The sequence below is a fragment of the Phragmites australis genome, chromosome 1 (assembly GCF_958298935.1).
Source record: "Phragmites australis chromosome 1, lpPhrAust1.1, whole genome shotgun sequence".
NCBI classification, from domain to species: domain Eukaryota; kingdom Viridiplantae; phylum Streptophyta; class Magnoliopsida; order Poales; family Poaceae; genus Phragmites; species Phragmites australis.
Genome location: NC_084921.1, coordinates 27,714,236 through 27,728,507, shown reverse-complemented (window position 1 = coordinate 27,728,507; position 14,272 = coordinate 27,714,236). Strand labels below are relative to the sequence as shown.

Here is a 14,272-nt window from a genome sequence, read left to right as displayed (position 1 = left end):
TGTTAGATGGCCCATCACCTTCCGGCACATGGCCCGGGTCGAAGTACCCACCTTCTAAATATTGCCACGTCTGCTTGCAATTAGCGGGTGGATGTGCCATAACTATAACACAACATTCATATTCAATATGTTGATATATTTAAAGGTGATTTTAATCTATTTTTCCTAATTCACTACTAGAAAATTGGAGCTAGGTTTAATAAATTTATAGGTGATTTTAATCTTTTTTTCTTAAATCACTACTTGAAAATTAGAGATCTAGGTCACCATGGCATACTCACGTACTTTTAAATCTAGAGTAATCGAGCAAATAAATATAAATACAAATAAAAGGTAGATCATCTCTATATGCCCTATAATGAGAAAATTATAATTTTTACTCAATTAGAGCTCTAGCTTCTCTCAAAATTTATCACTATAGAGCAATCACATACTTTCAAACCTAGAACAATCTAGCAAGTAAGTCTAAGTAAAAATGAAATGTAGATCATCTTAGTGACCTTAGATCACATTGGGCACACGTTAATTCCTCCAAAATTTGAAGTCTCCAAGCGCACGGTTGGGCATAAATGGTGGGAGCCGAGCAGAATAGAGCTCGTCTTTATTTTTTTCGAGCTTAGGGGAGAAGAAGGCGCATCTTATAAATTGTACATTTATTAGTATCGACCCATAATATGAACCGGCACTGATACTGAGTATCAGTGCCAGCTCATGGTTACCAGCCGATATTGCAGTATCGGTACCGGTTCAACCTGACTCAATCATTGATCGAGTGCGGGATGTTACGAACTGTCACTGATACTTCATCAGTGTCGGTTCTAGCCTAGCTGGCACTGATGACCCGGTGCGGATGACCAATTCTATTATAGTGCACTAACCTTGTTCATAGCATTCCAATGTGTAAAATGCAAATATTTCAGTAGTTGCATTATTCTTAAATAGTAAAATGCATTGGCAGCCCATAAACTTGTCCCGCTGTATCATATAGGTCCACGATCTTTTTTTTTTTGCAGTTTTTGGCTGTCAAACTTTATAAGTAGTGCACTGCAGGTCCATACCCCTTTGCAGGACTCTTAGCTGATGTGGCCATGCAAACGTTGTGTCCAAGTAGAATGGCGGGAGGGGAGGGAAGTGCATTTTGCACATGACCCCTTCAAGCATGTATCTACATTCAATACAACAGTACATCAATATTTTACAGACAAGGAGTTTCCTCTCTCTAATCTTGTAGCTTGAGCTAGCGTAGGCGCTCCACCTCCTTGTCGAGGACTCCGCAGTGCACCATGTTGGCCACCATCCGCCACAACAGCCGGAGGTCACTCCACAGTTCATCATGCACCATCCACTTTTATAGGTAGCTCTTGAACGTCCGACACTGCATGTACTCACCGGCGCATATCTCCACAAGTGCCTTGTGCCTGGCGTTGCCCCCGTAGAACACGTGCTGCAGCAGGTCTAGGAACCAAAACATGAGCAGGAACTCATCGTCCCACCACCTCAGGTAACCTTGCCTTAGCCCTACGACCCAGCGTCCATCACAGCACCTGGCAAGACTTGGCGCCGAAGTAGATGCCCTCACCAGAGCACCGTGTGATGTAGCCAGCCGCATCACTGACTAGCGTGATGCGCCTGACCATGCGGCGTGAGCATGGGTGCTCCAGGATCGGGTGTGTCTTCACATGGCGACGTCAGGGAGCCAAGTGCGCTCCTGGAACGTGATGGCGGACATGTTGTCCCCGGCCTCGACATCCTACGCGATGTGGCTATTGGCGTCGTCTGTGCCGACGACGGCATCGACCTCGAGCATGCCCCATCCCTTGCCCTCAGATGGAGGGGTCGGCTTCACCTTCCGTGCAACGATGCGGCGGTGCTCCTCCTTCTTCCCTACGCACAATGTGGGCGCCGCTTCTCCTCCGTCTTCCCTACGCACAATGGTGGGCATCGCTTCTCCTCCTCCTTCCCTGCTCAGCGATGATGGGGTGTGGTGCTTCCTTCTCCAATGCCGACGGCACGGTGCGACGCAGCTTGGCCTCCGATGGCGGCCCTCCACCTTGGTTGGAGGATGCACGGGAAGGGCAAGGCAACATGAATGGGAGGGCGCACGGCCGATGGAGAAGCGGCAAAGGGCTGGTGGTGCGAGATTTGGAATGGAGGAGATCTGGAGGGGACCTCACGATGGGGAAAGCAATATATTTTGTTTGTCCATTGAGTAAAATCTAATGATGGCAAACCTCATGATGGGGCTGCAGCCTTCTCACGAGCATCTCACGTGCAACGCGGACCACGTTGGCATGGCCGTATTAGGTCCCAGAGTCCTGTGAAGAGGTATGGACCTGCAGTGCACCACTTATAAAGTTTGACGATCCATAACTGCAAAAAAAAAAAAAGATTATGGACTTACATGATACAGCGGGACAAGTTCATGGACTGCCGGTGCATTTTACTCTTCTTAAAATTTAGGAAATATGCTTTTAGAGTGCTCAATAGACTATCACGATTATGATGGATTAGGGTACCGCTAGTGGTGTAGCTAGCTACACTCTACAATTTCATCAATACCAGTGATAATTGTATTTGCATGCGCTCTTCATGCTGTTATGTGCTGCTACCTGGCCAGTTATTAATGGACACAGTGATCCATGCAGTGAAACGGACAATACTACACAATAGGTTATAACTGACAATATAATCGATAGTTTCTGAAACCTGGGTACAAAGAGTTATCGTACATGGTTCTACAGAACACTGTCTGTAAATACCCTAAGAAAAATTAGATCAGCTAGAATAATAGATTGGAACAATAATACAGACACAGTGGCATACAACTCTTTTTGGATGGTGCTCACGTGGACGAAGCCTCAAAGAAAAGGAAAATGGGGATATGGAGAAATCGTAGATGAAGAAGCTTTTTGGATGTATAGCAACGTGCGTGAGCCATGCTAAGCAATCATATTAATATTATTCTCTACTTATTTTGGATGCTAGTGGCTTATTAACTGCTCTAAACCTCGTGAATGGTACAGGGTTTCAGATTGACACTGCTGCTGATAGATGGAAAATATGCTCTCCTGCAGCTTGCTTCCGAAATGTGGAAATTGGACATTGGCGCAAGAAGAAGCGACGATAGAAAAGAATGCACCTTAGGGACCTTTGGTTGTGCTGCTGAATCTATTTCACTTTTCCAGCGGAAATTCTAGTGCCCAACTATTATGCCTGGATCTTAAGCTTAAGTAAGAATGATAAGTCTGGGAGGCAATTAACGACTGCAGGATTTTGAGGGCTTCTGTCATTATCTCATTGGATTGCCCCTTCTCCATTAATATGCAATAGGTGTAGACAAGAATGTCGATATCGGTCAAATCCAGACTGATCATCCTTGAAATTACAGTCCTCACAAGCTCCACCCAGCTCCTATTTGTGGTGCACTATTTTGTGGAATGTAGGCTCCTGTTCTATTTAACTAACACTAACTGAAATGATGGTTGAGGAAGAGAGACATCTACAATCACATGAGACAAAGCAAGTGGCTTAATTGGCTGGAGCCATTCATGAACATATTGCAGATGTTCTGCTATAGTATGCGTCGGCATTGTGTTAATGTATAAACCAGCTTTTATTGAGAACCATTTGCCATATGTGAGGAAGGTGAAACATTGTGTAAATGTAGACGGTTTTGTCTTGTACTTGTCTACATTATGATTGGCGGGAGTGATATAATTGCATGGGAACCGGTTAGGGTTTTCTCACATTTCACTCCATTCACTGCACTCACTTCACCATGGCATCCTCCTCCTCATCATCACCATACCCACTGGAGTCGTCACCTCCATCGTTGTTCAGCTGGCCCGCGCATATGATTTCCTCTGACTGTGATGAGGAGGCTGACAATGACTGAGCGGTGGCTCTCTTTACTGAGCAATAAGACGGTGATGAGGTGATGCTGGCTGCTCTGCCGGTTGGTGATAAGGAAGATGCACAGTACCCTGAGGAGCTTGTGGAGGTGGATAGCGAGCTCGAAGAAGAGAAAGGAACTGGCCGAGACCGATGTGGTGGTCGAGGATGAGGAGGAAAAGTGTCGAGACCGTTTCAAGAAACAAACCAATCTCATCTGTGTGCTGAGCCCCGGAATCAATCCCAATATATAGTGACTTCATTGATGGTAATTATTACAATATCCATACATAATCAAATTAACCGTCTTACAAAAGTGACAAGGGTCGAAGAACCAAATAAACTACAGCGGAACTAAACGAACTAAGAAGACTCTAATCCTTTACGACTCTTCCACATGCATCATCGATGTAGAAATCATCTTAGAACGATCCACCTTCAGCATACTACTCGATACCTTCTCTAACTGAGTGTTTAGTGATAATAAGAGTGAGCACTTATCGTACTCAGCAAGTTATGAAGGAATAGTATGCATATGAAGGCTTTAACAAAAAATAGGTTGAATGGCTCCTTTGCATAAATCAGCATTTAAGTAAAAACATCTAAAAAGAAATAATAATTAAGTGAATAATAAAGCACCTTAAGATTCTATCCATCTTGACTTAACCAACTAACCAACACCTCAACCAAAGTTCCACCCACTAAGTTTGAACCCTTAATTATAGTTCCCACCACTATGATTGACCATCTCCAACTATGATTCTCACCATCACAGTTGACCTGACTAACCAAAACATCAAGTTATAATCATGTTAGGTTTTCAGTGTCGCTCATGACCATGAGTACTACTGAATATTCAGTTTTAACTCTGCAGAGGTTGTACTTTATCCATAAGACGTTTTATTCCATTTTACCGAGCATCCGTTGGCCAACGAAGAACTCTTACACACTACCGAGGTGTCTGCTAGGAATTCACTACAAAGCCTTTACAATGCCCCCTCTCAACACATGTCTACCGCTAAGGTTTCACTGCTGCGCGATTCCACCTCAACAACGGAAGCCCCCTCTTGTGCCTTTTGGATCCCAAGACATCGTCCATTTTCCGCTCTTCTGCCTGGTCTACACTATACTGAGAGTAAGCAAATTAATTATCTAGGTCTGTCCCATATCAGTCTTGTGGTTGTACTATGAACACAAAAAAGTCACCCCACGAACCGATCCTTAGATTTGAGCAAGATTACCACTTTCTCAACCATACATCTCATCATACCACTTGCTCAAATTCCTATACCATGTTGCTACAAAAATTATTCCATCATATTTTATCATGTTGCACAGGACCATTATCAAGTTCGTGGAACGATTATCATGATTACCATCCAAAGCAAAGCTAAGCATCATCTACCCACCCATAATCCAAAACCATACTATAGCGATAAGGATGATAAGGGAAAAACTAGGGTAAAACCTAACTCTTGGGATTCCTAATAAAATTATTAGCATGCATATTTGTAAAATAAAATATTTAAAAACTAGGATAAAAATGATCAAGGACGCAACTTGCCTTCACTGAACTCAGTTGGATCTTCAAAATCTTAATCCTGCAGACCTTTTAGCTCCTCCTGAACATTGGCGTCTACTCGCAACATACGCAGAAAAACAACAACACATAAACACCAAGATCCAAAAAGAACCAAGCATCACATAACAAACATCATCATCACAAGATTACACTATTCCGGATAATTCGACAAAAGAATGGGTTAGAACGGAGCTACGAATTACAAGTATGATTTTTTAAAGATTAAAACATGATTGAAAAGATTATCTACAGATAAAATTATATTTCTAGGAATTTTCTAAGATTTTTCCAAAGCCATCTATGATATTCTAGGATTTGTTTGATAATTTTCTAGCATTTATTTGAATTATAAAACTATTTAAAACTATTAAATAGAATTAAATAAACCTATAAACATATTCAAAAATTATTTTCCTATTTATTATTATTATTTAGAATTATTTTTATACTTAAAACTATTTATTACGCAATATTTAACTATTATGACGTCGTCAAAGCAATTAAAACAATTAAAAAGAAAAATAAATGCTGATTGGGTTACTGATTGAGCACTAGAGGCTAACGTGGCATGACACGTAAGCAAAATCGCTGACTTGGCATAGCTGACTGGGATTAAGGTTCGTTAAATCTGGCGTGTCAGATATAGATCCACGGATCGGATTTAATCGGCCGAAGGGGTATTTTCGCATCTAATCTCGATCATCAGCTATAGATCGGATGGCTCACCTTGCTTCTTCTCCTAAGGGAAGACGACAGCGACGACGGCTTCCCAGGCGGTGGCGACTAGTCGGAGATCGGCCAGAATCATGTCGATGACCTCTTGCTACTCCGTCAAGAGGCGGAACTTAGACTCTGGCACCTTGCGAACTCGGCTGGTCTACGAGTTGTCAGCGGCAGCACGCGGTTGAAGCTAGGGACGGTGAGTGGTGGCTTGGAGCTTTGGCTCTCGTCAGCAAAGGGGTTTGGGGAGTTGATTTCTCGACGAAAAGCTGGGGAAAAAGCTCAGGATGATCTGAGAGGAGGTCTAGGGGCACATATATATAGGCGGACGGCTCTCTCATCTCCAATTTGAGTCAGATTTGAAAAGGGGCACCAGTGGTGGTCCAAACTAGCTCGAGCTTCCATCTTTTAGGCAAAAGCTCGCGTAAGGCTCTGGGATTCCTCTTTCCTTTGATCCGTAGCTCATCTCTATCTCTATCTCATGGATTGGATTGGGATTTCAGGCGACAAGTGGTGGAACTCAAGTGTCCATGTCAGTTTTGGTTCGGGTGCTGGCAAAAATAGCTCGGGCTTTAGCTTCTAGATGCTTTGGTGATCTCATCTGCCAGTTGGGTGGTTGTTCTTCAGCTTGGACACGGTGGCATCGACACACACGGCGAGCGATGGCTTGCTGCTGTGCTGTGCCCAGCTGAGGAGAGAAGGAGAGAACAGATAGCGGCCTGGGCTGGCTTGGGCTAGATCAGAGAGCAGAGAGGAGAGGAGAGGTGATGGGCTTTGGCCTTTTTCATTCTAAAAGCTTTTCTATTTCCTTTATTTTTCTCTCATATGCATACACATGTATTTTTATACTTATACAGCGTATATACCACATATATATAGGCTCACATAAACAAGCAATCCAGCAAGCAATCAACTATATACATATATACTCTTCAGATTATTGATCTTAGCAAATTCTTTTATTTCCTTTGAAAAGTTTTATATTTTCTTGGTTTTAGGATTTTGGGCTGTTACAAAAAGGAAGACCCTAAGCTCATGGAGGTGGATGATAATGAGACATAGGAGGTGGCAGAGACCGATGTTGAGCCTAAAGGAGAGGTGAAGGAAGAGTAGATGGCCGAGAATAACTATGAGGATCCATAGGAGGTTGCTGAGACTAACAATGGGGACTCAAAGGAGGGTCCCGAGGATGACGATGATGAGGAGCCCGATGAGGAGGACATAGAGCTGGAGGAGGAAGACAATGGTGGTAATGAGGACATCAAAGACGATGAGGACAGTGACAGGGAGGAGAATCCTAAGGCTGAGTATGAAGGCTGTAGCAGCGACGATGAGAGCTTCCTTAGCTGCATAGTGTATTCGGACATGTCTACCAATGACGACATTGGTGGCCTATCACCATCGAATCATCCGAATATTGAGTAGATAGCTAGCTAGCTAGCTATAGGAGAAATAGTAGTTATAGTATATATAGCTATTAGTAGAATGTAGTTTAAGAATTTTTGCTAGCTAGTGTAAGAATGAAGTGACCGAAGGGATAGATCTAGAGAGATCGATGGACCAGAAGCATGCACCGAAGCAGTGAAGTGCATGCGTACCAGATGCTCTGACTTTTGGAATGTATAATTAAGAACCTATACGTGAAATGTCTAATTCTACATGCCTACATTTTAGTTATCCAAAATGCACCAGAATCAATCATAATCTTCTATTATAGGCTTTCCTAAAAAAAAAAATCCAAACAAAGCTTATTGATTGTAGGCGGTTCGCAAGGATTACCATTGGCAATATACTTTGATTGCAAACAGTTCTCATGGATCACCATTGGCAATATAATTTGATTGCAAGTGGTTTTATGATATATGCGTCTGAATATGAACCGATGATAGTTTTCCTATGTGGGAAATGTCACTTTCTCTTGGTATCCCTAGTCTTTATTGCAATAATGTGTTTGCATAACTAGGTAGGCATAGTGATGGTTTTATGATATATGTATATGGAATATGAATAGACGTCATTCTCTTTTCACATGGGAAATCTCACTTCTAATTCGTCTTTCATGTCTATATATTATCACCTCCTATTGATCTTCTTCTCATCTCCCACATCCAACTGCCAACAATCGTTCCTCTCGTGCTAATGGCTTCATCTTCCCACACGTGACCCGAGTGATCGCTACCGGTTTTGGTGACTGACCCAGAGGACAGTGTCGATTGGGATGCTCTTGAGAAGGAGGCTAACGAGGACCTCGGCTACAACAATGGTGACAAGATGGATAAGAAGAAGGAGGCCCTAGGCATCGTTGAAATGGACAACGACGAGGCCATCATACATGCACTTCATGAGGACCTTGTGGACGCGGATGACGCTACCGATGATGCTGCCAATGACCAAACTATCGTGCATGCCCTGCATGAGGTCGTAGACGCCAAGATGAGCCTATTGTGCGTGCTCTCATGGATGACAAGGAGGAAGAGGACGAAGAGGACATGGAGGAGCCGGCTGAGGAGGAAGACAAGGACAAGATGGGGACAATGACAATGAAGATCGGGACAAGGGTGCTGGTGCCAGCTCTGACTCCAACGACTTTGGTGGATGAAGATCAGGACAAGGGTGCTGATGACGATGAAAGTGGTGGTGTTGGCATCATCACCATTAGTCACTCTATCACCCTTGGCGGGATGAAGAGGGATAGGCTAGTGTAGGATGAGTGTTAGTGTGTAGAGAGTGACTTCCTCCGAAATACTATGTCTTGGTTGATGACAACGTTAGGACTAACATGACCTACCCAGCTGAGTTCATGGATGTTTATGGATTTTTTAGTGTATGGGTGATATATTTCTATGTTATATATCTCGATCTATGATGAACGTTTTCTTAATGGATCTGTGATGAACTTGTCAGTGAAGCTTAATTATTAAACAAAATAATTTTGTCGTACAACACCGTCTGAAATGCAATACATCATTGTTTGCATTATCTATATTTGTCAACAGATTCAATTTGAAACCGTCCGGAAAGCAGAACAATGGCAATTTACTTTAGCAACCATCTTCTATTTTTTTTTGTTATTTTGAATTTTGTGAATAATTTTTGGTTTGCGGGCCATTTAATATAAAAGTGTACGCATTATATGCATTTGGTGAGGAATATGCATGGTTTTTTGGTCTATTCAAAATATGATATTGCATGATAAATTGGTTGACCAATTGACTGTCCAATTGTTCATCCAAATTGAGTTATACATTTGAGATAATTCTTCACCAACAATAGTTCTTTCTATTCTTTTATGGTGATTTTGTATTGTGGTAACTAAGGTCTCATGCTTGTTTAGATGATTATTTGTGAGATGTTACATTAATCACAAGACAAATTGTTCTTATTGCAGGTACGCAACCATCTATAATAATGTAAAGAACTATCTACAGTATGTTTATTTGCCAACATTTCTATCTATATAGGTCAGCAAGAGCTAATATAGACGCTATCTACAAGGAAAAATTTGCTATTTATTTTCAAGTTTTTTGTTATTTTGATTTTGTGAGAAGATTAGTGAGTTGATTTTTTTTTATTTTTGCACTATATCTTATAAAAGTGTATGCATAAAATTTACAGTGAGATATATGCATGCTAATATATATGTATCATACTTCATGACAAACTGGCACATCAGTTGATTGTCCAGATGATCATCTACATTGAGATACACATTTGAGATAATTATTTGCCAAGAAAACTTCTTTCTATTTGTTTATGAGGCTTTTGCATTGTGCTAATAAAGATCTCATGCTTGTTCAGATGTTTATCTAAGAGATGTTCCATAAACCTCAAGCCTTATGGTTTTTATTGCAGGCGGTTGCGTATTTAACCGCCTACAATATAGTAAGAATCATCTGCAAAACAGGAAAGTAACATCTGCAATATGCTTATTTGCTGACAATTTTATCTGGATTCGTCTGGAATACGAAGAGTTGGGAAGCCGAGAGGATGTGTGCATGTCTCTTTGCTCTATATATTTACGTGCGATGGAGGTGGCTAGTTACTCTCTTGATCATTCACTTCGCTCTCTTCTTCTTGTCTTCCCACTTTATGTGGATTTTGGAGTGTTTTTTAGCCATTTCATTTTAGAGGTTTTTCCTGTTGTAATATATTTTCTTGTTTTAATTTTACAGATTCTGAGATGAAAGAATAATGTTAGAGTCAGTACGTCATGTAGTCGCTAGTTTCCTTGGTATCATTATTGGTCATCAGGAATGCCTTCTGCCTGCTTGTGGACATCGGGCTCATCCAAATCAGTTTTTGACTGTTGTTGCTGCAGTATAGCTTAGGACATCCCAACACTAATATTGAATTTATTCGTCAGGACAACAAATGCTTTGTTCTTTGCTCTTCAATTTCAGATGCTAACTATCTCAATGCACATATGTATACTTGTGATGATGACATGGTGATATTTAACCTTGTTGTGGACTGCACATTCTACACTGACGATGGCGATCCCACGTGCAAGAAGAAGCTTGAGAGGGTTTTCTAGAATGTATATGTGTTGGAGATCTATGTAATCTAAAACAATGGGCTTTTGTTATAATGATATGTGTAATCATTATCCTTTGATATGATTGCATATGTGTGTCATCGTAAACTTCTATGTTTCTAAAAAGTGTTTTTTCTTTTTAAAGAACTAGTCAGTGAAGATACTTCTATGTTTCTATGTTCTTTTTTGTTTGTTTGTAATAACATTGTAAAAAATAGAGTTTCAAAGATATCATAGATGATTCTATGGAGAAATATGTCTGCAATGACTTATATTATAGACAAATTTCCTTTTTAGCCATCTGCAATATACTGGACAAGGCAGATGATTGTTGGAGCAAAATTGTCTGCTTTCATCTCCCATAACTCAATTTTAACTCTAAATTTTCACTCCCAATTTTCCACAAACCCTATATAGCCCCAACATCGTCCATAACACTTGTCATGGGCCCGACCTCTTCCACTGCACGCTGCCCTAGCCTTGACTTCCACCACGCTGCCCCTGCCCCGATGACCTCCATGTGGGCTGCTCGACATCAACCTCCTCCTATAGTAAACATGGCCCCTTTAGGGTATGTATGCAATTTTGGTGATTAATGAAAATATAGTCAATGGGACTAACATGTTTATCAAATATATGCTTTAGTAGGTTTCATGGACGTAATACATGAAGAAGCCACCGAAGCCGAACTCAAGAAAGTTTGAATTGGACAAGTTCAGGAAAAATTGTTAACACTAGATGGTCAGGTGCTCAGAAAAGATAACACACCGGATGGTTCGGTGCTCAGACAAGTATACACGCCGGAATGTTTTTCAGCTCAAAGGAGAAAATGAAGACTTCACTAGATGATCCGGTGGTCAGCAAGATGTGCACACCAGAGGATTTTCTATGAGCTGATTCTTGGTGGCAGAAGAAGGTTGAACGCCGAATGGTTCGACACTTAGAGGCTTGTACACGTAGGAGTATTCTCAGATGAAGGTTTAGAGGCTGTACATATCGGATGGTCCGATGATGAAGATTGGCTATGTCAAAGCATTTTTCAGGAGTGGTGTTTTTGGTGGTAGAAGGAATTTACACATCGGATAGTCTAGTGATGGAGTTCCAATTAACATCGAAATATCCGGTGTTCACAAATGGGCTTGAGTGGGGTTCCAACAGCTAGTTTATACTTTTGTACATGTCAGATGGTCCGGTGTATGTACAACTGTTGATACCAGATCATCCAATGTTCACAGTCTGTTTGAGCCATTGGAGCCACGACTAGTTCGTAGGGTTGAGGCTATAAATACCTCTCCACTTGGCCTTTTGAGTGTATTGGAATCCAGAGAAGCTCAGATACACCTGAAAAGATATCTAAGCCACCAAAGTGTTAAAAGTGATCATCCAAGGCAATTAAGCGTAGGATTAGGGAGTAATTAGTGCTATTAGACATAGAGAGTTTGTTGCTAGGTGTTGATGCCTAGAGAGGGGATCAAGGAGTGATCCTACATTGTATCAGGTGGTATGTCGACACCTTGGAGTCTTAGTGACTCACCGGCATCATGAGCCTTGGTGGCTCATGCTTGTTGACCCTCTGACTTGGTGTGGAGCGGTGGCAGGAAGCTTGTACGGGGATGCAAAGACCCTTGCCTTGGTGGCTTAAGCTCTGAAATGAAGACGGCGGCAAGTGAGAAGAGAGACTTGTGGTGAGGCCTTGCCTTGATGCCTTGGTGGCTTAACCTACTTGAGGCCTAGGTGGCTCAAGGGTCGTGACCAGGTGCCCTCTGAGAGCTATAGCCTAGATGGTTACTCCAATGTGGACTAGGGGTGGTGTTTGTGCCATTGATACCACGAGATAAAAATATCTTGTACCGAGTTTAGTCTCTCTACCATCTTTACGTTTCTGCATTTACATACTTGCAATTTACCTTTGTGTATTTACCTTCCTAGAGTAGTTTGCTAGGATTGGCTATAGTTTGCAAACCTTTTCTGAGCAGTAGAGTAGACACACTAGATAAACCTAGAGCATATTTAGATAGAAATTGATATAGATTTATCTTGTGAAGTTTTTAGAGTTGATTAGTTTTAAGTGTCTTAATTCACCCCCTCCTCTTAAGATATCATTGGTCCTTACACCTCCATCGCACACCACTGTAACCTCGACATCCTACATTGGGTCGCTCGACCATGACCTCCTCGCCATGTCTCTCCAGTCAGACATCCTTAATCATGCTGCCTAGCCCTAACGTCCTCCACCGTGTCAATGACGTAACTCTAACTAGCAGTGATAGCTTAATTGCCCCCTTCATGACTCCCGTGTGCCCCTTCATCTTTTGCGCCATTAAAATTGTATGGCGCCCTTTGTCTTCCGTGAATGGCTAGAAACGTTCCTAGCTACCTACACCACTATTGTTGTCATGACCTCTCGTCCCCTAATGTCACCACCCATCACTCCTCCTCCACCTCTAACCTCTCCTCCGTCACCACCGCCATCATCATCATCGGAGGAGGCAATGTCGGCCTCCTCTGATGACCTCTCCTCCTCCCCACGTGATACAGATTGGTAGCACTTCATGGAGGGAACTCCACCCCTATGCCACATGGCGATGAGGGCGAAGGAGGACAAGGATGGTGCAAAGGATGACTCATCCTCCAAGGAGGATGAGGAGGAGGCGGCTGGCTCCAAGGACTCCTCCTCCACCGAGGAGGAGGAGGAGAAGGAAAAGAAGGAGGACATGATCAACCTCGAGGGCTCGACTAGCGAGGAGACAGTGTCGAGGATGACACATCCTCCGATGATGGTGCGGAGGAGGCCAACACCGAGGCCACTGACGACGATGATGAGGAGGAGGCCACCATCGCCAGCAAGGATGATGACGATGACAACATTAACTGGGACGAGCTCGAGAAGACGAGCTTTGAGGAGGAGGCCTTTATTGCCTCTGGAGGTCTTGATGACCCTATCATCATTGAGAAAAATGATGGTGCCGAGGAGGAGGAAGAAGAGGAGGAGAAGGCCATCGTTGTCGTCGCTAGAAGTCCCATCAACAACGACGACGATGATAGTATTGACTTCGAAGAGCTTGATAAGTCATCACCGTCGTTAGATGATGATGGCCCGCCATGGAAGAAGCGTAAGGTAGCATAGAAGTAGGCTACCTAGCATCTGCTTAGTTGATCTTTGCAATCTAGATATTGATTTTTGTGTAATCCGGACTTCTTTTGTAGTCAGGGCCTTAATTATTTGTTTTATAATCGATCAGGACTTTATTTCTTAGTGTAATCATATTTCTTTATGCAATCAGAAACTTATTTTATACTTACCTTATTAGTCTAAATTTTACACCTTCAAGCTTAGTGTCTTCACACTTCCAAGCTTGGGTCTCATATCACTACCGACTTATAGAGTCAACCGATAGTGCTAAAGCGTAGATCCCTACCAATTTTAGCCATGAGCCGGTAGTGATTTGTGGACTAGCATTGGCTCTGATAAAGCTTATATCATTGTTCGTTGATACCATGAGCTGGCAGTGATGTACCATTGCAGGTTCATGGTATGGATATGT

At 42.4% G+C, this 14,272-nt stretch overlaps 2 protein-coding genes across 2 annotated transcripts; both read left to right on the top strand.

Annotated features, from left to right (window-relative positions):
• Positions 1 to 1,974: 1,974 nt before the first annotated feature.
• Positions 1,975 to 8,898, top strand: LOC133883762 (FK506-binding protein 3-like). Its single transcript, XM_062323199.1, has 4 exons — positions 1,975 to 2,196; positions 7,337 to 7,580; positions 8,394 to 8,611; positions 8,662 to 8,898. Exons 1-4 carry the CDS (start codon positions 1,975 to 1,977, stop codon positions 8,896 to 8,898), a joined length of 921 nt encoding a protein of 306 aa, XP_062179183.1.
• Positions 8,899 to 13,306: 4,408 nt separating this feature from the next.
• Positions 13,307 to 13,854, top strand: LOC133883753 (uncharacterized). The gene is made up of 2 exons (XM_062323187.1): positions 13,307 to 13,477; positions 13,519 to 13,854. Exons 1-2 carry the CDS (start codon positions 13,307 to 13,309, stop codon positions 13,852 to 13,854), a joined length of 507 nt encoding a protein of 168 aa, XP_062179171.1.
• Positions 13,855 to 14,272: the final 418 nt, after the last annotated feature.